Genomic DNA, 27619 nt, shown 5'->3' on the forward strand with positions numbered 1-27619 from the left:
TCGGGGAGGGTTCCCTGGAGTTATAATTGCCTCTAATTGGCCCTCCCACACGGTCTCACAATTTACAGCTGTAATCAGTTCCACAACGAATGTGTTACATTTCTTTTCTACCTTTGAAATCAGAACCATTTCCGATTAGGTTCTTACAACATTACAGTTGTTTTTCTTTATATATATATATACACCAAGATACAGGAAAGGATGAATGAGTGAATAAAAAGCAAAGATGCAGACGGATCTTTTGGAAATGAGCACTGAACCTTCCGACTTAATGATAACCCAAAGGGATTCAAATTTGTAACAGAGACTGATGCCAATTCGGGAAACCTTTCCATTCCAGGGCACACGATCCAAAAAAACACATTCATCTGGTCAGACATTTTCCATCCTCTGATTTTTATCTTTCTTGGCATGCTCCACTCTCCTTTAATAAAGTCACAACCCATTGTTGCCATGGAACCCAATCAGACTTGGAGCCTGTTACTATGACTTCCCTGCAGGTCTAAAAAAAGACTGAGTGACCAAAAAGAACAGCCCTTTCTTTAAAAGAAAATAATAATTTATAAAGCAAAAAGACTCCAAAAAGGACCCAACCCTTTTATATCCACTGAAGTTTAAGCTCTTGGGCTGGCTAATTTGAATGCTTGAGCCAAAGCTAGCCAATGTTTTATAAAAATTTGTCAGCTGAGACATTCCCAAAAGATGGTTTTATAAATAAGTACCTGGCAAAGAGGATAAAAATGTTCTTAGGATTTCTTCCTTTTTTCCCCCCTTCCAGGCAGTCTTTCTGAAATCTGAGTAGCTGTTTAGCAAACATGTGTCAATCAGCAGCTACCAAATTGCAATATTCATTTCCACCAATACTTAATTTTTGCCAAGAGCTCATGATCTCTCTGTAAAGAAAAGATAAGCTAAACAGTACAATCCACCCTGTGTTCTGTCATAACTGGAGCTGGACCAAAGCTGTAGAAAAAAACACCTGAGACTGACAGCAGTGTTACTTACAGAGCTGCTTAAGGAAAGGGAATGAACATGTGCTGAGTGCCTCCCAGGAGCTGTGCACTTCGAGGTCACCATGAGGACCAGCAACAGACGCATTCCCTACCTCTGTTTTGCAGCTAAGAGACCAAGGCTCAGAGAGCTTGAAACGGCTCGCCCCAAGCTGCCGGGCCGGAGTGCTGTCTGGCGCCCAAAGCCAAAGCTATTCATCTGTTCAGCCAACATGGATTTCTGGCCTCACAGGTGCTTTTGCATTTTGTTACGTTTCTTATTCCTTACAATAGAGGACAATAGAGTCTGAAGCTTCTAAAGCCTGTCTGTAAAGAGGGCATGGCATCTATCTTTACTGGCACAAGGGGCCAATGCTGGCTGTCCCCGCTTATCACAACCACCACATCTGAACAGCAGCAGCTAACTCTTGGAGAATCATGAGTAGATGCCCTGGCCTCTTACCTGAGTTGACAGGGGGCCAGACACCCACTACAGCCCTCAAAAGGCTGCCCGCTGCCAAGGCCTTCCAACCCTGGACCCTGCAGAATGGAGAGGACCAGGAAGCTCTTGGTACCTGTTTTCGTGCAATTTCAGTGGTGAAGTAAAAGCCAAGTCAGGAAAACTCAGCGACAATTATTCTCAACCCTGGCTGTGGATATCCAGCTTCAAGAAATGACTAGTAGGGGGGAATGTGGTAAAGCACAGAAGTTAATTTCAAAGTTATACTATTACTCATACCAGCCTTTCGGCTAAAGACACTTTGTCTGTTTCCTTGTATAACAAAATACAAATGCTTTCTTTCATTAAAAGACATTTCAAAAACCCAAACAAAACCATAGTGAGATTGCACTTTGCACCTATTAGGATGATCACAATCAAAAGGCATAGAATAACAAGTGTTAGCAGAGACAGGGAAAATCAGAACCTTCATAGCCTGCTGGTGGGAGCAAAAAAATGGCGCAACTGCTGTAGAAAACACTCTCAGTTCAGTTCAGTTCAGTCCCTCAGTCGTGTCCGACTCTTTGCGACCCCATGAATCACAGCACGCCAGGCCCCCCTGTCCATCACCAACTCCCGGAGTTCACTCAAACTCATGTCTATCGAGTTGGTGATGCCATCCAGCCATCTCATCCTCGGTCGTCCCCTTCTCCTCCCACCCCCAATCCTTCCCAGCATCAAAGTCTTTTCCAGTGAGTCAACTCGTCGCATGAGGTGGCCAAAGTATTGGAGTTTTAGCTTTAGCATTAGTCCTTCCTTTCCTTAAAAGGTTAAATATAGAATTACCAGGGGCTTCTCCAGTGGTCCAGTGGCTAGGACTTGGTGCTCCCAAAGCAGAGGGCCGAGTTTCGATCCCTGATCAGGGAATTAGATCCCTCATGCCACAACTAAGCCCTGGTGCAGCCAAATAAATAAATATGTTAAAAAGAATTAGCATATAACCCAGTAATGCTACTCTTAGGTATATATCCAAGAGGAAAAAAACTTATGCCTATACAAAAACTTGTACACAAATGTGTATAGCAGCTTTAATTATAACAGCCCCAAATGGAAAGTCCCAAAAGTCCATCAACTGATGAATGGATAATAAAATTCATCCACGCAATGAACTACTATTTGGCAAAAGAAATTAGGTACTGACACACATTACACCATGGAAGAACCCTGACAACAACATGCTGACTGAAAGAAGCCAGAGATAAAGACCGCATGACAGAAACTCCACCCGTTTACAGAAAATGTCCAAAATAGGGCAAATCCAGAGACAAAAAAGTAAATTAGTGGTTGCCTTGGCCTCAAGTTTGGGAAGGGAGGAAATGGAGAATGACTGCTAATGGATACGGAGCTTCTTTCGTTCTGGAATTGATTGTTGTGGTGGTTTCACAACTCTGTGCATATACAAAAATCATTAAACTGAACACTTAACAAACGGGTGAATAGTACGTGAATTATATCTCAATAAAGCTTTTTTTTTTTAAAGGAAAAACCAGCACAACTCTTTTTTGTTTATTTTTATTGTCCTATTAAATGAAAATAACGCAACTGGCAAGACCACCTGACCTGGAACATGTGACTTTGTCTCTGGGGTCTCTGTGTTTTTAAGGAAACAAGGCTCAAGCCTGAACCTGACATTCTCTTCTGCTGCCCCGTGAACAAAGGAATCTTGTGACTTTTTATTTGAGGGGAAAAACCACATGGATGAACCTCTCAGCGAGTGTTCAAACAGGGGAGTCAGACCCTCCTTCGGTTCTTCCCTTCACCCCAGCCGTGTGCCTTAACTGGTTCCTGTACACCTGCCATTCACACGGTTTGAAGCCAGGCAGTTTTCATCACCTCTAGTTCTCAATCCACAGTCTAGAGGTATGCTCCACTCTACAGGTGCATAACAGGCTCAGGAAGATTGTGCAAGGTGATGAGGGTCTCATGGCTGCACACTGGCAGAGATGAGACTGGAACCTGAAACCAAACTCTACGCTGCTTTTCTTATTTTTACACCTGAGTGTTTCAAACTGGGTCCAGGGCATATTCTGGGGTTCCATGATTTTGCTATGAACAATTTAAAAGAATGTGTTTATTTAGACAGTGAAAAATATTAAAATTTGGAGGATCATAGAGACAACCATCTGCTAAACAAGTTAACTGAAAACTCTGGGGTTTCAAGGCTTTTTCCCCTTCTGCTCATGTGAGGCCAGGTATTTGTACTTCTTTAGTTGTCACGGGTACAGGAAACGTGTCAGCTAACTATCTTGGTGTGCTGGGGCTGCCATAACAAGGGACCACAAAATGAGTGGCTTAAAACAACAGAAATGTACTGTCTCACAGCACTGGAGGCCTGAAATCGGAGTGCTGGCAAGGCCATGCTCCTTCTGAAGGTGTTGGGGAAGGGCCTCTCCAGGCCTCTCTCCCAGCTTCTGGCCGCCTCAGGCATTCCTTGACTTGTAGTTTCATCCAGTAATCCTGTCTTCACATCATCTTTTCCTCTGTGCATGTCTGTCTCCCAATCTCCCATTTTATAAGAACACCAGTCACAGTGGATTAAGGCCCACCCTAATGACTTCCCTTCAAAATGTGTGGGCAAGAATGTCACCTGCCATATCGGTAAGCAAAGGATGTAGTGGCCATCGAGCCATCAGTCACTGCAGCCACCTTAAACTGTGCGCCCAGAGGGGACGAAAAACAGGACACTGGCCCTCTATGATTAACGTGCTTATCAAAGGAATGATTTCAGTGAGCCCAGACTCCCGAAGCTTCCTGGAAGCCTGGTGCAAAGCAGGTGCTCAACACATATGTGATGAATTAGGCTGAAAGCAGAATCATTACAAGCATGACCCTTACCTGTGCCGCTTCGGCATGGATGCCGGCCTGACATCTCCCACAAAAGACGCTGCTGAAGTGGTGGAAAGGGACGGGGAGGAGACACTGGGTGGGAGGGGGTTGGAAGAAGCCCCTCAGGGGCTACAGGGAGCTCATACTTCAATCAGTGCCATGCCAAGATGCCCGAGTGACTCCTCTCCCCCAGCATGTGTTGAGATGTAGGTACAACCCAGCTGGATGCGCTGCACGTCAGAACTGCTGTCCATCAAAGCTCTCAGTCTCAAGGCGTGGTCCTGGGTGAAGGGGACGCCTCAGACCATGAAGCTCAGAAAGTAAAGGGTAGCCTACCTTTCTGCCTTCTCCCAAAGTGCTGATCAATGGAAAACTCTGCCTGGCCACTCAAGGAGGCACTTATTCTCCCAAGTTAACCCCCATCTTTTCTCCCAAGGGCTCTGGAACCCCAGGTCCAGGAAACTCACCAGAGCTCCTAAAAGAAAACCACAAGGGTTCAATCCGCCAGGAATTCTCACAGCAAAGGTGGACTCTGAACTTGCCTACAGAGTGACTGACAGGAGTGAGATATTCTAAGCATCTCAGAGTCTGCTGACTCTAGAGAGCGATGGATGGTGAAGACCCAAGCACAAGACCGCTCAAGGTCAAACAGCAAATGCATTCAAGAGAAGGGAGAGGGAATACTCTTCACCAGGGAGGAGCCTGTGAAGGAATCCATAATGTCTCCCAAACTCCAAATTGAACCTCAGCTAATCCTTTGTAAAAGTCCTGGCCATGTGGATTAGACTGGGGGGGGGGAGGGTTGGAAATGGGGGTGACACATAATAATGATTGGAAAATCGTTAAGTACTGACTTCATAAAATTCTAAGGCACTTAAAGGGTGCCTTTCATCTTGGAAATTCTACAAAGGAACCAAAATCATTGCAAGACTATTTCCAAAAAGCAAACAAAACCTCACTGAGAGATGGTACTATAATTTCTTGAGTTTGCGTCACTCTGTTTTCTGTAGTTAGAAAAAAGGTGCCGGGTTTGGGTTACGAAGGCAGTGTTCCACTATAAAAACCTGCTGGTTGCTATGACAACGAACATCTCTGTTCCTCCCTTTTCTGTAGCATCCTTATTACATCTGAATCAAATCAAAGGACCTATCTGTGATGGCCAGGGTTTAGTATTTCCTTTGCAGGAGGATATAAAAATGCATATACACACATACACTCATACACAAAATACATCATCAAAGGGCTAACCAGGGCCTTCCCTCGGGGCTCAGTGGGAAAGAATCCTCCTGCCAGTGTAGGGGACACAGGTTTGATCCCTGGTCCAGGACTATCCTACAGGACGGGGGGAATCTAGGCCCATGTGCCACAACTACCAAGCTGGTGTTCTAGAGCCCACGAGCCTTAACTACGGAGCCCAAGCGCCACAACTACCGAAGCCCGCATGCGCCACAAGTACTGAAGCCCTCATGCCTGCAGCCTGTGCTCTGTGACAAGAGCAACTACTGCACTGAGCAACTTGAGCACCACAGTTACAGAGTAGCCCCTGCTCACTGCAAAGAAAGCCCGCATGCAGCAACGAAGGGCTGGCACAGCCATACATATACATATATATAACATTCTTAAAAAAAGGCGGGGGCTAACCAGTCCATTCTAAAGGAGATCAATCCTGGGTGTTCATTGGAAGGACTGATACTAAAGCTGAAACTGCAATACTTTGGCCACTTCATGCGACCAGTTGACTCACTGGAAAAGACTCTGATGCTGGGAGGGATTGGGGGCGGGAGGAGAAGGGGATGGCAGAGAATGAGATGGATGGATGGCATCACCGACTCGATGGACATGAGTTTGAGTGAACTCCGGGAGTTGGTGATGGACAGGGAGGCCTGGCGTGCTGTGATGCATGGGGTCGCAAAGAGTCGGACACGACTGAGCGACTGAACTGAACTGAATTAGAGGTGAACCAAAAGCTCAAAAATGGGTACCACTTGTCCTCTCCCTACAAACATCCATCAGGAAATACCCGGGCAGCAGAGTATGAATATGAAGGGAGGCGAGCTAAAAAGCCTTAGCAGTGGACACTTCTTCCCGCCGAAAGCATCTCAGGGTAGACTCTCGGTAAATTCTTTTTAGAAAAGCCCACATGAGGCCAGGGCTCCCTGGAGCACTGCCATTTTCTATCTGCAAAACTGTTGACCTGAGCTCCTCCAAGGCAGTGCCCACATCTGACTGGTCATAGGCCCCAGCACAGAGCCAGGTAGGTACACAAAGAAGCACTTAGGACAATGAAAAGGGATCTGGAATATGGCAGCCACTCCTCACATTTTCTACCAAGATCTCAAGTTAGAACCCATCCTGCTTCAACTTGTGCCTGCCTGAGAAGCAAGCCAGGGAATTCCAGATCCATGCTCTCGGGCGTACAGCTTGGGACCTGCAGTGCAGCGCTGCTATTGGTTTCCATCACCGTGGTCCTGAGTCTTGACCACTGATGCTTCCCCAGACCTGGGGCAAAACAAAGAGTAAATGAGAAAGTTACAGCACTAATGTGGTTTATCGTCTCCTTTCCAGGACTAAGGCTGCTTGTCACTTAGCTAGATTTAATTGCAAAACATGTTTGTTTTAGAAAAGCTATGAAAATACCAAAAAGCCAGTGGAAAAGAAATAGAGCTCCTGTCATTCTGCTTGTCCAGAGGTTGTGTGTGTGCATGCTTAGTTGCTCATTCGTGTCCAACTCAGGTTCCTCTGTCCACGGGGATTCTCCAGGGAAGAATACTGCTATGGGTTGCCATGCCCACCTCCAGGGGATCTTCCCAACCTAGGGATCGAACATACATCTCCCACATTGCAGGTGATTCTTTACCATCTGAGCCACCAAGGTAGCCCAAGAATACTAGAATGAGTAGCCATTCCCTTCTCCAGGGGATCTTCTGACTCAGGGATCGAACCGGGGTTTCCTGCATTGCAGGCAGATTCTTTACCATCCGAGCCACCAGGCTGCCAGTGTCTGTATTTGAATTTCGGTGTCACTACCCTTCCAGGGATTGTGACCGTTCTGCCTAATGGTTAGAGGCAAAGGCTCAGGAAAGCAGACCAATACGGATTCAAGTTCGAGCATTTCCACTTTTTACTTGTATAATCATGCTAGAGTCATTTATCCCTCTTTGAGCCTCAGTTCTTCATACATAAAATGAGGATAACTGCATTTATTTGCTTTCAGGCAAAATTAAAATGCATGTAAACTCTAAACAAATACTATTCAACATACATATAGACTCTAACATCACCATGAACATTTTCTATGACAAATATTAAAATATGGCTTAAAAAAAATCACTCCTGTAAGTACAATTATTTGACAAAGTTACTTAAAAATAGATGGTAAACCTAAAGATATTCTTTTTCTTCTGCCCTAGGAATGTCACTTCAAAGTATCTTTCCTAGAGAAACCCTCCCACAAGTATACAGACCTTCTCAGAATCAGCCTGCCTGTCCACCATTAGGACAGTGGCTACAAACACACTCTGGTTTATTCATATACTGAAATAATGTACATCAGTATAAATGGGAATGAAGTTGGATAAACTTATAAACATCATGTTGGGAAAAAATAGCCAGTTACAAAAAAGTGAAGTGAAGTCGCTCAGTCGTGTCTGACTCTTTGTGACCCCATGGACTGTAGCCCTTCAGGCTCCTCCGTCCATGGGATTTTCCAGGCAAGAATACTGGAGTGAGTTGTCAGTTCCTTCTCCAGGGGATCTTCCCAACTCAGGGATTGAACCCAGCTCTACCCGCATTATAGGCAAATGCTTTACCGCCTGAGCCACCAGGGAAGATCTAAAAGGTGCCATTTATATAAATATTTAATACAAAAAACAGTACTATAAATTGCTGAAGGATTCTTGTTTGGGTGGTTGGTTTTTATTTTCCAGAAGGAGAACTGAGCCTCTGACAGTCCTTATGGATTCTCCCAATGTGTAAAACCATTAAAAGAATGAAACACAACAAATTCAGGTCACGGAGACCTCTGAGAAAGTGGAAAGCGAGATGATGTCCAGGTACTGTATCTGGTACAAGCATGGCAAAATATTAACATTTGTTAAATCTATGTGGGAGGTCTATGAGTGCCACACTTTTAAAAAATGTCTTTTCCATATCTGAAGTATTTAGTAATTAAAAATAAATTTACTATTTATACAGAACTATTTGGTTAATGATTTATTTTTATTTATTTATTTTTATTTTTTCAAAAACAATTTTAGGAATCTTTACTTAAAAACAACCTTATCTTAAAATGGAGTAACTTTGGTTTTACAAGCAGCAAGCAAAGTACAGAAGCAAAAATGCATTACAGGAGCATTAAGTTCTACATTAGGTCACAGCGTCTAATCTGAAATCACACCCATAATATCGTTTTTCAGGATATCGGGGAAATAGTTAATGATTTAATATGGGTTTTCCTCATGTGCAGAACATTCTCCCCTCTATGAATCTGGTTTAATTTTAAAAAATGGTGTAAGTTGCTATTTCTGATGGGCCATTTCGTTAGCTTATCATTTTGGAATCTGACGTCACTGCATTTACTTCCATAGGACATTAACTTCAACCTTAAATTAACTTCAACAACCACAGTAAGCATAAACTTAAGACAATTAAAATCCACTGAGAGTTTAATAAGCTAGCTGCCCTAGAAAAACATTCAGCCTCATTTTAACTTACTGTTTAAATAAACTAAGGAACAGTTATTTTAAAGAATTATTTACGGGACTTCCCTGGTGGTCCAGTGGCTAAGACTCTGCACTCCCAAAGCAGGGGGCCCCGGTTTGATCCCTGGCTTTCCCAGGTGGCACCAGCGGTAAAGAACCCACTTGCCAATGCTGGAGATGTAAGAGATGTGGGTTCAATTCCTGGGTCAGGAAGATCCCCTGAAGGAGGGCACAGCAACCCACTACAGTTTTCTTGCCTGGAAAATCCCGTGGACAGAGGAGCCTGGTGGGCTACGTAAGGTCCACAGGATCACAAAGAGTCGGACATGACTGAAGTAACTTAGCACAGACCAGCACAGGGAACTAGATCCCACATGCCGCAACTAAGAGTTTGCATGTCACAACTCAAGATCCTGCATGCTGCAACACAGACCCAGAGCAGCCAAAGGGGGGGAATTATTTACCAACAAAGTGTGATTTCTGAAATGTTCAAAGTGTCAGAAAACATAAAGCAATCTTTGTGTACAGATTTAATATCTCTCTCAACTGTGTATGTATTATTCTTATTAAACAAATCAGCTATCGTTAAAATCACCCCAAATGCGCAACAAGTAATTTTAAAAAATGAAGGCTGAGAAGGCATCAACATTAATTTAAAGGAAACCACATAAATATATGATTATTTCATTCATCTCTTATTTGCCCAAAGAAGTTTCAAAAAAAGTCTGTTGAAATGGTAGGCTCAGCAAAACCATCCTTAAACAGCATAAAGCTGAAGAGCTCTCCTTTTAATTCTTTCTTTATAAATAGAGCCTAATTTGAGCCCTGAGTACTTAAAATCATTTAAAATTGCCAAAGTGCTAGTTAAATTTCTCAACAGAATTTAATGTGCTCCCACCTACCCAAACAGTAGGAGCATGTCTGGGTACTAAAACAGACAATGATTTGTTATAAATAAGAGCCCTCACGGCTCCCATGGTGGTAACAGTACATGAATGAGCTGCTTGAATGAAAGGAGACTCTCACTTTAATTTTGGTGCCCACATATCCAACAGATGATGTCAAACCAGTGAGTACTTCCAAATTGCTCAGCACATGATGTAAACTTTGGCTGGCTTTATAAAAGAAATACTACTTGATAATTTGCTTAAGTCAGGAGGTTTCAACAGGCACAGTGGCCTTTCCCAAATGAAAACACATGTAATAAAAGCATACTCGTTTCACCATTATAATACACTCATGGGTCAGCTTATGAAATGTTAAGTGTTAATTTCTGGGTACAACAAACAGTTTCAACTTCCCTCTGTGTCAGACACATGCACTGCAACCCATGTGAACCTCTCGGTAATTAACTTCGGTGCATATAACCACCACAAAATATCTAGTGATATTTAGCAAGCCACAGGAGTAACTTACAAATATCCAAATTAAGCCAAATACAGCAACACCTTATTACCTACAAACACGAAATCTTGTTTTATTATGTTAACATGAGTCATAAACCAACTTAAATTCCTAGTACTGAGGATAGCACAAGGGAGCTATAGATGCTTCCTAAGGAGAGGACCAAGCTTTTCCTAAGCTTGAAAATAGTCTGCTGAGAGTTATTACTGTTCTTTCATCTCTGGAGCTAAGATGGTGGACCACAATTATTAAGGCAGCAAGAATAAATATTCTTTATACTGTAACAGCTTTTGCAAACATAAGGAAGGACAAATGAAAGTGAAAGTGTTAGTTGATGAGTTGTGTCTGACTCTTTGTGACCCCATGAACCGTAGCCCACCAGGCTCCTCTGTCCATGGAATTCTCCAGGCAAGAATACTGGAGTGGGTTGCCATTTCCTTTCCCAAGATTTTATATTAAATAGAACTTATTGAGAGGTAACATCTAGTTCAAAGGGGTTGAAAGCAAATTTTTATTTTTAAATGACAAACGTTACCATCTCTTCTGTTTTAGCTTTTGGTCTTTCCTTACCATAAGTGAAACTGGAAATATGCCTGTTGAAAGTTTCTAAATACATGAGCTAGAGTTCTCAAAATGCTCATTTCAAAATGCTTGCTTTGTAGGGAGGAGGAGGAGAAGGGGAGGAAGGATATCATTCCAGAAAAAATGACCAAAAGTATAACCTTTGATTCAATACATTTACAACCAGAGAAAGAAATTCATGAAAATGAAACTATACAAATGGACAGCAGTGTATTTTTAAAGAGAAGCAACTGCAAAAAATGGTGCAGGAATAACTATGGCTTTATGTGCAGACATCTTAAAGAGGATCAAATTCTAACTGGATCAAAGATTAAAATATATAAAAAGAAAAATCATAAAATGTATTGTAAAACACCATGGTGTTTATGATTTTTTAAAGTTATTTAAAAGCCATTCTAAGAATGACACAAACCTTTAATAAGTGCTAAAATGTTTAAATTTCTTCAAGGCAAAGTCTGGTTAGTATATATTCCATGATTGCTACATGCTATGTCTATATATACACAATGTATCATTAAGTCAGTATGGAAGGCAGAATTCTAAGAGACCCCAAGACTCCTGCACTGGTGTGCACACCTTGTATGATAACTTATCCTTACATGTAAACAAGACTTGTGAGTAAGATGGGGTTTTTACCCCTATGATTAGGTTACATTATTTGTCAAGGGTAAAAGAATTTTGTAGATATAATTAAGGTCCCTAATCAGCTGACTTCAGTTCATCAAAAGGTGGAATAACTAAGTGGGCCTGGCCTATTAGGTCTCTAGAGGTGATGCAACAGAGATACTCATCTGCTGGCCTTGAAGAAATACACTCCCATGTTGCAGAGAGGGCCACACGGCAGGGAACAGTAGCAGCCAGGCAGCCTGTGAGGGCTGAGGGCCTCGGTCCTACAGCTGCAAAGAACTTAACTCGGTAAACAACAAATGAGCTTAGAAAAGGATTCCAAGCTGTAGACAAGACTGTAATCCTGGCTGACACCTTGATTTTAGGCTGATGAAACTTAACGAGAAGAGATGCAGGTAAGCTGGGCCTGAACTCTTGGCTCATGGAAACTGTGTGATGATAAATGGGTGTCACTTTAAGTAGCTAGATTTGCAGTAATTTGTTATATGACAGTAGAAAATTAACAGACAAAAATGACAGAAAAAAAATGTGCAAAACAACCTATTTAATAAGTAAAAATTCCTACCAATCAATTTGAGATTAATAACCCAATAAATAAATGACCATAATATGTAAACAGGTAATTCACAATAAAGATAAATGTTTTTAAGTGTATAAAAGTATGATTAACACATTGTACTATAATTACATAAGATGTAACTGTTGGGAAAATCTGGGTGGTGGGAGGGGGTAAATGGACACCTCTGTACTACTTTTTGCAACTTCCTCTGCATCTAAAATTATTTCAAAATATTTAAAAATACGGGTAATCTCATTCATATCAGGAAAAATGTAAATTAAAATGAGGTACCAGTTTTCACCTACCAGATTAGCAAGCATCAAAAAACCTTGCAATACACTATGTGTCAGAAAGATGTGAGCTGAGGCATGCTCATACACTGACGGTTACATAGACTGTAACAGTTTCACTCTCTAGTGTACCTTTAGCCCCTACTGTCTGACACAGGTACAGTGTTCAATTTCACAATACCATAACTTAAAAGGCACATAACTTAAAAAGCAAACCCACGTTTAAGAATTTAGCTTACAAATGGAAGATCCGCTGGAGAAGGGATAGGCTAACCACTGCAGTATTTTTGGGCTTCCCTTGTGGCTCAGCTGGTCAACAATCCACCTGCAATGCGGGAGACCTGGGTTCGATCCCTGGAGAAGGGAAAGGCTACCCACTCCGGTATTCTGGCCTAGAGAATTCCATGGACTATACAGTCCATGGGGCTGCAATGAGTCGGACATGACTGAGTGACTTTCATATATTCTTTGTGTGCAAAAAAGAAGCATGCTCCAGTGTGGTGAGTGAGGTGCCTATAGTAATTAAAGACTGAAAGCAATATATGTTCCCTTTAATAAGAAAATGATTAAATAAACCATGGAATACCCATAGACTGGAATCCTGTATAGCAATTATATCAACATTGATTAACCTGCATTGATAAAGATCAAGAGTAGAATATGTTTTCCAGCTTAAGTCCCACAGAGCAATTTCACAGCATACCCACATTCACTTATTTGGTCAGTATTTACATGTCCCAAGTATGTACCACGCTCCATGTCTGGATAAAAAGGACGTAACTATCCCCATGTGAGAAGATGGAGCAAGTGCCCACAGGCAGAGTGGGGAGGCAGGGGAGCCCACAAAGAACGGAGACCAGGGCTCAGGGCTGAGAGGGCATAAAAGACAAAGATCAGATGAAGAGGCTCGGCTGCCAGGCTGGGAGTCTGTGCTGCTCAAGACTTAACGCAAAATCTTGACAAGACACTCAGTGAAGCACGCAGTTACTGCAAAAACCAAGCAGGCGTCCAGCTGGGAAAGTTCAGGATCTGGAGACCATGCGTGATTTCATGAGAGACGTCTTAGGGCATCTCAACTTGAGCGCTTCCAGTGAGCTGAGTCACCCAGACACACCCCTTCAACGCATACCTGCTAAGACCTCCAGAACCAAGAGGACAGCATGAAGTCCTCTTGAAACATGCCATCTTTCATCCTGGAGTCAGAGGATATACTTGACGCATTGTCCTTGCTTGGAGAAATACTTGCAAGCAGATGTCTCAAGCACCTGGACATGCTTCCCTTAGCCATGTTCCTTTACTAGTTCTTCATCCAACATTTAAGGATGGAGTCAAAGCAGCAAACTATTCCGCTGCATTTCTACAACCTTCCTGTCTTCTGTGCTCTTAATGGCTGAAGCGTTCAAGCACTATCCCTGATACCAACACACAGCCTGAACAGCTCTTACTGAATGGACCTTATATTTTCAGATAAATTAAAATCTATGCCAACTAGTGTTCAGTCTCAAATCAAGGCCACCTGTTCCAATTAGTGAGATTAAAACAGTATACTACTGACTATCTGAAGTCAAGTCCAAGTCTTCTGGATTATCACAAAATCTTTACAAAAGACAGAAAAAAAAAAAGGAGAGAATTTTGGTCCTAACACACAGTTGCACACATAGGAGTAAATATATCCAGGTGACAAAGTACAGCTTTCACTAAGGACAGACTTTATTTCTCGACAAGTGCTTCCATCAGAATTTCTGAGAAAGGCTGCAGCTCAAGGCATCATTTAATTTCCTTACAACAAGCTTACAGATACAGCTTAATTAGATTCAACTTTACTTCAGCAAAACACAGAGCTTAAATTTCTTCTCCACCCGTCTTTCTGTCCCTGCCTGAAATTCCCAAAGAATCTGTATCTTCTGGATGTTCCACTCTTTAGTCCCACGCCCTCCATTGTCAGTTTTTCTCAGGTCATCAGAAGACTAGAAAGACAGCCTGGAACACAACTCTCAATTTCCCAACCTCTCCCAAGCATTCCTATCCCAACAAGGCTGCCTTCAACATACCAGAGCGCGCTTTTGTTCATCCCAAACATTCAATTATTTAAATTTTTGCAATCCATGAGAAGAAGAAAAATCTCTTAGCGTTTTCAAGACCAAAGGTCTTAACTGTTTCATAAAGGAAAAGAGATGACACATTAAGACCAGTGTTTTCCTAAATGATTCTGAATCATGTTAGGTGGACAAAACTGAAAGCATTAAATACATACAGAATCAGAGAGAGTGAGTTAGTCCCTTGAAAACAATCCTCAACCCAACACAGTGGCTTGAGGCTGGGAGAGAGTCTGGGTTCTGCACTAACAGCCCCTTTACCAAGCTCCCGTGTTTGCTCATCCCCTTTTTCATCTAGTGCAGAGGCCTCAGAGGTGCAGACAATATTCACCTAGAGTACTTAACACTGCTGTTGTTTTTTTAGTTGCTCAGTTGTGTCTGACTCTTTTTGACCCCATGGATTGTAGCCCCCCAGGCTCCTCTGTCCTTGGGATTCTCCAGGCAAGAATATTGGAGTGGGCTGCCATTTCCTTCTCCAGGGGATCTTCCCGACCCAGGGATCCAACCTGCATCTCCAGCACTGGCAGGTGGATTCTTTACCACTGAGGTACCAGGGAAGCCCAAACTGATTTAGAAATAATGAATAAATAAAGGTGCTGGTGGTCTGTGTAGGCGGTGTGGGAATGAGTGAGGTTTGGGGAACTCTGAAGCAGACAAAGGATGACTCAGTGTCAGAACAACCCACAGTGTGATGGATCTGCCAGCCCCACTTCTCACGGTCATTCACACAAGCAGGCGGGGGGAGAAGCGGACATTCCAGTTTGACTCCAGACTCTGAACCCTTCACTCCAACCCTCAATCTGGAAGCAAATTGAGGGAGTGGTGTTGGGGATGAAGAGGAAAAGGTGGTTGAGAAAATTTAGGAAGCAAACCATTGGATGTGGTGGGTAAGAGGGCTGACTGAGGGGGCTTCCCTGGCATTCAGTTTGGGGATTGGCTGTATGGGAAAAGCATTCATCAGGAATTGCAGGGGAGGGGGTCGGTTTGAGAGAACAAGTTTGACATACAGACTTTGAGGTGCCTGTGGAACATCTGCAAAGAAACATGAAAGCAGAAATATGACAGTGAAAGTTGCTCTGGTGTGTCCGACTCTGTGACCCATGGACTGTAGCCCACCAGGCTCCTCTGTCCATGGCATTTCCCAGGCAAGAATACTGGAGTGGGTTGCCATTTTCTTTTCTAAGGGATCTTCCTAACCAGGGACTGAAACTGCATCTCCGGCATTGCAGACGGACTCTTCACCATCTGAGCCACCAGGGAAGGGTAGAAACATACTATGTAATAAAGCCACACCTAGGTTGAGCTCTCAGGTCAGCACATGAGGAAGGAAGCACACCCACTTTCACACAGGGAGGCATTCCCCTCAGGATAGACGCGCCAGCTCCTAGAAGGTGACAGACCCCACGGCTGGCTTCCCCCAGGGTGCCAGCGCATGACTGTTTCTTAGGCTAAGAAGCTGATGATGTTGCTGGTTTGTGTTTAGGGGCTGTGTTAGATGGAAATTATAAATGCCAAAGACAAAGGGTGCTGGAAGATGCTCTCAAAAGAGACTCACAGAACAGATAGCTTCAGAGGTAACAAAAGACTGAGGATGATATTCTAAGTTAAATCCATACATGATGTATTCCATGACTTTTGCATCTGGTACATGGTTTTTCCCAATACCCTTTCCCAACAGGTAGGAGGTCAAGACAGAGATGAACCCACGTCACAAAACTTGATTTGGGGGGGAAAAAAAGACATAAAAGGGACCTCAGAAAAGATTAAAAAAAAAAATTTTAGTCACACCCCACTGTATGTGGGACCTTAGTTTCCTGACCAGAGATTGAACCTGTGCCCCTGCAATGGAAGGCAGAGTCTTAACCACTGAACCACACGGGAAGCCCCAGAAAAGATCATTTTAAAACAGTCTCAGGGGAGACGCCCGGCTCCGGCGGCGTAGACGCGGGAGACGCCCGGCTCCGGCGCAACCGACCACGTGCAGAATCGTGGCTGAGAGGAGCTGCCCCGCGCCCAGGGTTGGGGCGGTGGCCGAGAGGAGCTTTACCACGTCCAGGAGGCGGTGGCTGCTTGGGCACCGGAGGGCCGAGAGAAGCTGATCCACATTCAAAGCAGGAGGGGCGGCCTTGAGGAGATACCCCTCGTCCAAGGTAAGGTACAGCGGCTGCGCCTTGCTGGAGCAGCTGGGAAGAGATACTCCACGACCAAGTGGAATATAAGAATCCAGTGTTCTGGGGAGGAAGGAACAAGATGGCGGAGGGATAAGACGGCGAGACCACTTTCTCCCCCACAAATTCATCAAAAGAACATTTGAACGTGGAGTAAAGGCCACAAAACAACTTCTGAATACTGGCAGAGGACATCAGGCTCCCAGAAAAGTAGCCCATTGTCTTCTAAAGGAGAGAGAAGAAATCCAGCTCCACCCACCAGAACACCGACACATGCTTCCCTAACCAGGGAACCCAGACAAGTCACCCGTCCAACCCCACACACAGCGAAGAAACTACATAATAAAGAGAACTTCACAAACTGCAAGAAGAGGGAAAGGCCACCCCAAGCAAAGCAATATAAGCAAGATGAAGAGGCAGAGAAATACCCAGCAAGTAAAGGAACAAGATAATTGCCCACCAACACAAACAAAAGAAGAAGATATAGGGAATTTACCTGATAAAGAATTTCAAATTTTGATGGTGAAAATGATTCAAAATCTTGAAAGCAAAATGGAGTTACAGATAAATAACCTGGAGAAAAGGATTGAGAAGATGGAAGAAAGATTTAATAAGGACTTAGAAGAAATAAAAAAGAGTCAATATACAATGAATAATGCAATAGATGAGATCAGAAACACTCTGGAGGGAACAAACAATAGAATAACAGAGGCAGAAGACAGGATTAGCGAACTAGAAGATAGAATTGTAGAAATAAATGAAACAGAGAGGAAAAAAGAAAAACGAATTAAAAGAAATGAGGACAATATTAGAGACCTCTGGGACAATGTTAAACGCTCCAACATTCGAATCATAGGAGTCCCAGAAGAAGAAGACAAAAAGAAAGACCATGAGAGAATACTTGAAGAGATAATAGTTGAAAACTTCCCTAAAATAGGGAAAGAAATAATCACCCAAGTCCAAGAAACCCAGAGAGTCCCCAACAGGATAAACCCAAGGCGAAATACTCCAAGACACATATTAATCAAATTAACAAAGATCAAACACAAAGAACAAATCTTAAAAGCAGCAAGGAAAAAGCAGCAAATAACACATAAGGGGATTCCCATAAGGATAACAGCTGATCTTTCAATAGAAACTCTTCAGGCCAGAAGGGAGTGGCAAGACATACTTAAAGTGATGAAAGATAATACCCTACAGCCCAGATTACTATACCCAGCAAGGATCTCATTCAAATATGAAGGAGAAATCAAAAGCTTTACAGACAAGCAAAAGCTGAGGGAATTCAGCATCACCAAACCAGCTCTCCAACAAATGCTAAAGGATCTTCTATAGACAGGAAACACAGAAAGAGTGTATAAACTTGAACCCAGAGCAATAAAGAAAATGGCTACGGGATCATACTTATCAATAATTACCTTAAACGTAAATGGGTTGAAATTTTCAAAAAGGCTAGGAAACAATTCTCATAGCCATCAATAGTTCAGTGTTGAGTTCATGAATAGTTTTTAAAGTTTGGGACAAACTGTAGTATTTGCTATTTGAAGTACTATTTGTAATTGGCATATTAGGATGTAACATTGGTCTTCATTTCCAACTTAAAACGCCTAAAATTGCCTAACAGGTTTTTAGATTTGTGAATTTTAGTTGATATGTATTTTATGATGTTACTGAACCTGAAGAAATATTGAAATATTTCAGAGAACTTATTCACTGTACATTTAATTTATTTTATTTATAAAAGTTATGAACTGTAGAAAGTTTTACTTGTTGGGTCAAATGTTTGTTGCATTTGAAGTGCTAGTTACAAGAAAATCAAATACCTTCAATGTATAAATGCTATTAAGTTTTTAAAGGACTCTGGAGTATAAGTAAGTTTGTTTAAAGAAATTTAGTCTATTCAAACTGAATCAGCTCTGTCAAACATTAATTAAAAGCCTCATTTAAAATAAATAAATAAATAATGGTGGTGGGAGGGAGGGTTGGGAAGCTGGCTGGAGGTGGAGGTGGTGAAGTTTATTAATCTAATTAAAAATGAAGCAACCTAGATGTCCATCTGCAGACGAATGGATAAGAAAGCTTTGGTACATATACACAATGGAGTATTTCTCAGCCATCAAAAAGAATGCATTTGAATCAGCTTTAATGAGGTGGATGAAATTGGAGCCAATTATACAGAGTGAAGTAAGCCAGAAAAAAAAAAATAAAATAAAATAAAAAAAAAATAAAAATGAAGTTGCATTTCCATTTTCCAAAACCACCCATCCACCAGTGTACTGTGTCACTAGACATTATGTACGATTTTACTTTGCGACAGAAACCATTACATTTAAAAATTCATTACAGCAAGGTTAGTTAGACACATGATGGATGCAGCTTTAATCCTGCCATATATTATTACAGTTAAAATGTAAATGATGAAAAATATTTTTTGCTTATCAGCATTTATGTGGAAATGTGTTTTACAGTGATATATGGCGTTATATTTCTATTATTGTGATGAAAAAGAAAGCAATACAAAAAGACGAAGTGTTTATTAAAACATGAAAAAAAAAAAGAAATAAATGGTTTTGCAGCACTGAAGAGATTATAGAAAGTAAATTAGCTAGATCAGACCTGTTTTATGTAGTAATTTTATAGTTTATTTTAATTATTTTAGTTGTAAAATATTGTTATACTGTTCATTAGCTCTGATTGTTCATATTAAACTATTGTAATGCAAATAAATAAATAATAAAAAAAATAAATAAATAAAAAGAGAAAAAAAAGAACGAATGATTAAATAGTTAAAAAAAATAAATAAAATAAAAATGGAAAAAAAATTAAAAAAAAATAAAACAGTCTCAGCAGATCCAATACAGCTAAGTAGTTTAATATATTAATTGTTACCCCTTCTATTCACTCCCACCCCACAAGAAATCTGGGAATAAATTCAGAAGCATAATGGCCTAACACTAAATTACTCAAATTCACTTTTTTCACCCAAAAATCACAAAATTTTAAATCTGTTCATCAATTAATTCTCTACTGAAAATAATTAAAATTTTCATCAAGTTCAATTTTGATATGTTTATCATATAATTTAGCAATTAGTATGGTATTAAAAGCGTTTTAAGGACTTCCCTGGTGGCTCAGATGGGAAAAGCGTCTACAATGTGGGAGTCCTGGGTTCAATCCCTGGGTCAGGAAGATCCCCCTGGAGAAGGAAATGGCAACCTACTCCAGTACTCTTGCCTGGAAAATCCCATGGATGGACGAAGGAGCCTGGTAGGCTACAGTCCATGGGGTCGCAAAGAGTTGGACACAACTGAGAGACTTCACTTTATTTTGAAAAGTGTTTTAAGTAGGTTTCTTTTAAGAAATTCTCTTCTAAGACAGGAGATGGTATAATGCTTAGTCCTTAATCAGTCTGTATTCATTCTATCTGGTTACACTCTGGTTGGATTTATTTTTGCACAGTATAAATAGAGTGATATGGAGTTAATGTCTGAATTCTCTTCCAGTTCTTACACGGTGAAATCTTTAAGTCTAACTTTCCAACCTCTGCCTTAGGGTTAGAAGGATATGCCCGCCCAGTGAAGCTTGAGTCCTACAGAGAGATCCTATGAGGCCACGTGACTCAACTATCACAAGAAGAAACCACCCTTGTTTTGTCCTTCCATTGCTCATCCTCCAGAGAAAACACACCAGGAAGAATATGATTCTTTAATAATGTCTTTAAGTTGTAAGCTTATCCGACAGCCTTGAAGATGTCCCCAACTACTGTCAAAATTCTTACACCCTAGGCATTATAAGAAGTTTATAAATGATCACTTTAAATTGTTCATCCACCAAATGCTTACTGGGAACAAACAACTACCTGCAGAGCACCAGCAATGTGCAGTTTCCTAACAATCTCAAGTGCGCAGTTTGGCGGGCCTCCAGCAGAGGTTCAGCACATTCATCCCCAAGCACTGAGCAGGTTTCTCAAGACAGAACTGCTCTTCTGCACTCAGCTCAGAGGCAGAAGACTGGGAAGTGGCTAAAATGCAAGCTCTGGAATTAGATCTGGATTCATCAAACCCTAGCTCCACTATTTCCCAACAGCCACAGGCCTTGGACAAATCACTTAACCCACCTGGGCCTTAACTCCCCCATCTGTAAAACAGAACTATAATTAGGATATCGTGAGGATTAAGGAGTACATTTGAATTGTTTAATATTGGCACCTGGTATATAGTAAGGAACTGGTACCTACTGGCTATTATCACTGTTGCTGCATTCTACTCCTTATTTACATTCTTTTTGCCTTCTTAGAGAGGAATAATTGACACAGACACAACATTCTCCTTCAAGCAGCATCGCCCTCTCCCAAGTCAGTGGAAGCAGCTGGATTATGCATAGATCATATATCCCCATGTTCCTTTTCTGAGGAATGTGAAGTCTTCACTCTGATTCACAGTACAGTGATTCATGCTTCTCTTCTCTCTCATCACTCCCCCCCACCGAGCCCCACTGAAAACATGAAAACACAATTAAACAAAGAAACAGCAGGCCTGAAACACAGTCAAGCTGGGCTTGACTTAGCAGCCTCTCCTGAGTCAAGACCTGGGCAATTTCCACCCAGAAGCACGAGGCTCACTTCTGACCATAACGGCAGACCTGGAAATTTAGGCAGTGGGTCTGAAGCAAACACATCCTGTGATCCAACTTGGTAGCAGCTGTCTTGGTGTTCCAGAGCGGATGTGACAAGCGGGCGTGTTGTTGGAGACTGGCAATTCGTTTTCCTCTAAAGGGAGAACCGGTGAGCCCACAGCACAGCATCGCTCAAAACACACACAACACATCAATTCATTCATGCTACACTGAAGACAGTTCCAACTCACACTATTCACCTACTCACCGTCCCTTTAATGAACTCTTTGCTGCTGCTAAGTCACTTCAGTCGTGTCCGACTCTGTGTGACCCCATAGACGGAAGCCCACCAGGCTCCCCCGTCCCTGGGATTCTCCAGGCAAGAACACTGGAGTGGGTTGCCATTTCCTTCTCCAATGTGTGAAAGTGAAAAGTGAAGTTGCTCAATCGTGTCCGACCCTTAGCGATCCCACAGACTGCAGCCTACCACGCTCCTCCATCCATGGGATTTTCTAGGCAAGAGTACTGGAGTGGCTTGCCATTGCCTTCTCCAAATGAACTCTTTAGAAGAAAACAAATCACTGATTATAAACTGTACTCACAGACCACTCACTCAGGTTACCCCTTCACTGGGTCAGTGTCACCTACAAAAGAAGTCTGTTTGCATTCACTCTGGTTCCTGTTCAGAAAGTAAACATGCAATCTTCAACTTATTACATCACTGCCCAACCATTTCCATAGTGAGAAGGGCTCTGACATCTTCCTCTCCCTGACTGCCTCTGACCATTACTCATCGTGCAGCTCTGGATCTATTTCCAAACCTCAGAAGGTTTAAAGATGTACTACAGGTGGCAACCATGCCCGACACAGGTTTTACTTCAGACACTAGAGACTTGTACTTACTATCATCACTCCCTCCTATAAAAGAGAAGCGTATTTCCAGGGGCTACAAGGATAAAAAAGATACATTCACTAGATACTAAATTTCCAGAGAGGCCAGACTGTTTCATCACCCATACGTTGCTGACGCCTAGAACAGCAGCGAGCACAGAGAAGGTGCTCAGGAGTATTTGCTGAATGAAGCCTCTTGCTCTCACAGTGCCAGTGTCTATAGTTCATAAACATGTAAGCAATCAATTGATGAGGAATCTGTGACGGAGGAAGATACCACATGCTAAAAATCCAACAAAAGTCTTTATCCGTTCCGTTCCATCCCTCAGTCGTGTCCGACTCTTTGCGACCCCGTGGACTGTAGCCTACCAGGCTTCTCTGTCCATGGGATTCTCCAGGCAAGAATACTGGAGTGGGTTACTGTTTCCTTCTCCAGGGGATCTCCCCGACCTATATTATTCACAAAATCAGCAGTGTTTCCATTCTCAAGCTTATGAACATGTATTTCAGTTCAGTTCAGTCGCTCAATCATGTCTGACTCTTTGCAACCCCATGGACTGCAGCACGCCAGGCTTCCCTGCCCATCACCAACTTCTGGAGCTTGCTCAAACTCATGTCTTACATAGTAATAATGAAAACTGGCTACCATCTATTGAGTCTTACTGTGTACCTGACATTTTATAGACATGACTCATTTATTACTCACAACACCTCAACGGTGTGGAAGAGGAAGCTAAGACCTAGGATAACTCCAAGGTCCAAGGTCGAGTGCTTAGTAAGCAGCCCTAACTAGCACAGGATCCGTCTTCTGCGGGCTAGCCGCATGAAAGCAGTTCTGTAGACAGAATAGTCTGGTCTGTGCTGGCAGGACGGAATAGAAGCTGATGACAGCTGAGAGTAATGAGGAAGTTAAAGCGCCAGGTATCTCCTCCTGAGGTCGTAAGTGGCTAAACTAGGGTGGGATGTCTGGGGAACACGGGAAGAAGGAAACGATTCCAGAGAAATGTCAGCGATCCAGGGGCCTGGCTGACAGACTAGAGATGGGGGGAAGGCAGGCACTCCAGACAACTAGATCAGCAGACCAACAGCATAAAGGAAAAAAAATTATTTATCTCACACATGGAGAAAAACAGGTACTACTGCGTATACACAGCCATTGTTTTTACAAATTCTCTTACTGAAGACTCACAATCACTCCCCAAAGTGGGGATTATTATCACCTTTTATACATGGGCAACTGGAGGCTTGGAAAGGTTAGAGTCACCCGGTTGGGAAGTGTGAAGAGCCAGCTATGATCCAAGTCTTCTGCTTCCAGAGCCACAGCTGTTCGGCACTAGACCCCAGTGGCTGAAGATGGCATTTTAGGACACTTAAAATTAGAACTGACAAAAATTTGATTCCAACATAATTAATAAAAATCAGTTACTGTATAGAAAGCAGACTGCCTATATGCTTAAATAGATAATAGGCTTTAACTATCTAGGGCATGAAAAAAAAAAAGTAAGATTCTAATCATGTATGCTCTTTCTTTTAAAATAAAGGGATATAATGTGCAGTGAGTTTTAACATGTACCATTTCTGAGTTTTACCCAGATGAAGTTTAAAAATGTGAATGACCCTGACCTGTCAGCTTAGAGACAATCACAGAATTCATCAGTTACATTACATTTTCACCAAGGGGGGGGGGGTGCAGAATTTAGGTTAATCCACCTGGCTGTAAAAATAGACTTGTGCACTGTTAAAATAGTACACTGCCTCATTATTATTCCAGTCTCAAAGGCTTAAACCAGCTCAGCAAGCAAGATGTCTATTTTCCCTGCTCTCTCAACAGGGTATCAATTTTGAACTCTGAAAGTGACCATTCGGTAAACAAGAGCTTGAACTCATTGAGTCTTAGCCCCTACCCAGGGGGAAACTTCTTATCTCTGAAAGGTTAATCAACTCCTCTCCCAGGCCTCCATTTATCATTATAATGTTTTTAGGGGAGCTAATTTACCAAATAAGTTCACAAAAAGGTTCTTTTTAAATCCTACACTAGAACCTTACTGTACGGCACAGGGAACTCTACTCAATGCTCTCTGGTGACCTAAATGGGAAGGAAATCCAAAAGAGAGGGGATATAATAGGTAAACATTAGTCAATTCACTTTGCTGTACAGCAGAAACTAACACAACACTGTACAGCAACTATCTTCCCATCGAAAAATAAATAAATGAACCCGATACTAGATGATTCATTGTCAAGGCAAAGGTGACATCAAGAAATTAAGTATTAGTGTTCCCTGAGGTTACCCTCAGCATCACATACTTTCTGAGTGTAAAGAAAATATGTTTTTACAGCTTCATTTAAATGAGTACCACAAAACAGGAGTTAAAATCATCTAATGGGATGCTTTCTGCACGGGAAAATTGCTTCCGCCTGGTCTTCATTATAGCAGCCTTATGGCAGCCTTCAGGACAGATCAAAATTGTATCAGCCCCATCTCTATAAAGGTCCTTGCTGAAGAACTTGTTATCACTGTCCATCGAAGTTCTAGCCTTTCTCCATTTGATTTCGTCCAGTCCTTACCAGATTTCATTTACCCTATATAAGCTAATTTAGAACAATCAGTATATATAAGTCTAACTCAGCTTTAATATATGGTCTATATAAAAACCAGGTGTCTCCATGCTAACAATGTAGTACTTTTAACACAGTAAACAGAATTTTAAACAAAATAAGAAAGCCCCTTCACAAACAGTTCCTCTACTTTAACAGGAAAGATGGGTGTGGAAATGGAACAGCAGCAGATACAGCAGAGATAAAGTCTGCCGCTGACTTACACATCTGCGTTGCCACTTTCCATCTCAGTAGTTAAGCTAAAAAGAGCTGAGTTTTGGAAAGTTCCGTGTGCTTTTGCCAAATTGCTTAAATGGGTTCACAATGAGCCATCCCTCCCTCAAAGATTACTAATCCTGCTGTTTACACGAAGAATATCACAGTTGTGACAAGAGAAATCCAGCTTGCACACTTTTTTCAAACCTGAAATGTCTTCCGTCAACGACAACACTATGGACCACACATCCCCCTGATTACAAACGCATCGGAAAAACATCTTCCTTTGCAGTTAACAGTGTATTAGTCAGCAGCCATCCCTCAACAAACTTCTAACTTTAGGTAATCAAAGATTTTTTATCATCAATATTTTCTTTCAAATGAAGTTTCTAGTTATTTTCATTACAAACTGTTATGGAACTTTTAAGGAAGTGCAGAAAAAGAGAGGGAGAATTCTTTTGTTGGGGAGGGGAGAGCGGACTGGATGCTGGAGATAAGTATAATAAGTGTACCTAATCCGAAAAAAATTAAATCATTTTGTTAAACTGATTAACAGATGAGAGCACGATCCTACCTCCTGAACTTTAAGCAGAGAGGCTGGCACTCAACGACTAAGATCGTGCAAGAGAGCAGTTAGCGCGAAGAACACCTTCAGGCAATCCTCGCCCGAACAAATGACAGGCGGAGGAGGTGCAGTTCTAAATGGCAGTTCAATCAGCCAAGGGAAGAGCCAAGTGTTCAACCTGGACGATCAAACATCCCTAAGAGAGCAAAGCGATCCCCGAGGCAGGTGAGGCTTCCTCTCTCCCGAGGGACGGCGCGCAGGCTGAGGCCTCCCTCCCTTATCGAGCACTACAGGGCTCATCTCCGCTGCTCACTCTGAAAAGCTATTTTCGCCCACAGCCAAAATCAGCAACAGCAAATTACACAGCAAACAATGGAGAGGGCGCCTGCTCCTCACGACTAGAAACTCTACAGGCAGCGCGCAAGACTGACTTTTCACTGGGGCAGAGCCCGGAGGCGCGGCCGCGGGAAACCGGGCAGCGGGGTCTGCCGCCGGGCCACGCTCCGGCCGCGCACAGCCCCGAGCCCGAAAGCCCCGACGGCCGGGGAGGCGCGGCGCCCGCACTGGGTTTAGGAAGCGGGGAGGCCGAACTCCGCGGACCCGACGACGCGCGCGGCGGGGTCCCCTCGCGTCTGGCCCCGCGCGGCGAGCGCTCCCTGGCGGAGAGGGCGGCGCAGCGCCGGTCGTCGAGGAGACCCTGGCGCGCCGGCAACGACGAGCGGCCGTGGGCCTGGGCTCGCCGCCGCTCCCGCCCCGGAGGGGAACTTGAGGTCTCGGAACCGCGGGCCGCGCTCCCACGCCCCGCTTCCCATCCCCGTCAGCCCGAAAGGTGCGGGGAAGTCCGGGCTCCGAGCCGCAGGGAAGGGAGGGAGGGAGCCGGCGAAACGCGCAGGGCGAGGCCGTTCCCGCGGGAGCCCACGCCCACCCTCCCTCGCCCCTCGAAGGGCGCCCCCGCCGCCACACCGACCGCGACCCTCACCCTTCTCTTGCAGTGGTGGTGCCGGCCCGGGTCCGAATAGGTCCGGTCCACGGTGAGCGCCGTGTCGCTGCCCGGCATCTCGGCGCCGGCGCCGGGAACTTTCCCCGGGTCCAGTGCCGCCGCGCCGCGAGCAGCCGGCGTGCTCCGGCTCGCCCGGGGGAGCCTCGGGCAGGGGGCGGTGCGGGCTCCGGCAGCTGCTGCCAACAAGCGCGCGGCCGCCCCGCGCCGCCGCTGCCGCGGAGTGGGGAGGGCGGGGGGAGGCGGGGCAGGCACGCGGGAGGCTCCGCCCCTCCCGTCTCTGCCGCGCCCCCTGCGCGCCCCGCCCTCCCGAGACCCTCTCCAGGTGCCTCGGCTCTGCCTCCCTCGCTTGCTTAAACTTGATTCCACCTCCTTCCACACTGCCCTCTTTTCACGCAAGAGATGAGTGGCATCTCCACTATTTGCTGACTTACCTGATAAAAGATGGATTTTGGTCAAGATGTTGAGGCATACCTTTAACGCTTCCTTTCACGTTACTCTTTTTCAACATGCACTTATGGGGCATTGTGCTAGGCCCTGGGGTAGGGATCAGAATTATTTGTTTCTGAGGTGTTTTTTTTTTTTTTTAAAGAGCTCATGTTTTTCTTCTGATTCCACTGAGCAAAGACTACACTTCCCCTTAAACAACCATCTATAGTGTTATGTATTTTTATTTTGAAAGTCTGGCTCACCTTTATGTTGGAAACTACTTGAAAATCAAGATACATCTTTTCATTTTAGTATTCCCTATTTCGAGTGAAGAGTTCCTCCCCACAAGAAATATGGAGTCTAGAGGAGACAATGAAAACACCTCGTCTGGTTATAGATGGTGTACCAGTGGAGAATGAGTTGTAATACTGAAAGTGCAGCTGCTCCAGAGAAGAGTTAGACCTTACCAGCCCAGAAGTATAAGGATTGTGATCCTCTCCTTCAAAGGGCTGAGGGGGAAGGGAAGTGCAGGCAGAAGAAAAATCCTGAGCATAAAAATAATGGTGAAT

General features: G+C 43.3%; 1 protein-coding gene across 5 annotated transcripts in view; it reads right to left on the reverse strand.

Moving 5' to 3' along the window:
• The window catches only part of TMCC3 (transmembrane and coiled-coil domain family 3), a 285879-nt gene that overhangs the window by 42461 nt on the left and 215799 nt on the right, over positions 1 to 27619 (reverse strand). For 2 of the 5 annotated variants that reach the window (XM_055394535.2, XM_055394537.2), the window contains exon 1: positions 26604 to 26827. The exons of the other annotated variants lie outside the window; for them this stretch is intronic. In XM_055394535.2, coding sequence (XP_055250510.1) covers positions 26604 to 26681 — 78 coding nt within the window. In that variant the 5' untranslated portion in view covers positions 26682 to 26827. Of the gene's footprint in view, positions 1 to 26603; positions 26828 to 27619 lie in introns of those variants that run through there. 5 annotated transcript variants of the gene reach the window in all.

Source organism: Moschus berezovskii, chromosome 6 (assembly GCF_049115385.1).
Source record: "Moschus berezovskii isolate FMDL1 chromosome 6, NW_MosBer_1.0, whole genome shotgun sequence".
In the NCBI taxonomy this organism is placed as follows: domain Eukaryota; kingdom Metazoa; phylum Chordata; class Mammalia; order Artiodactyla; family Moschidae; genus Moschus; species Moschus berezovskii.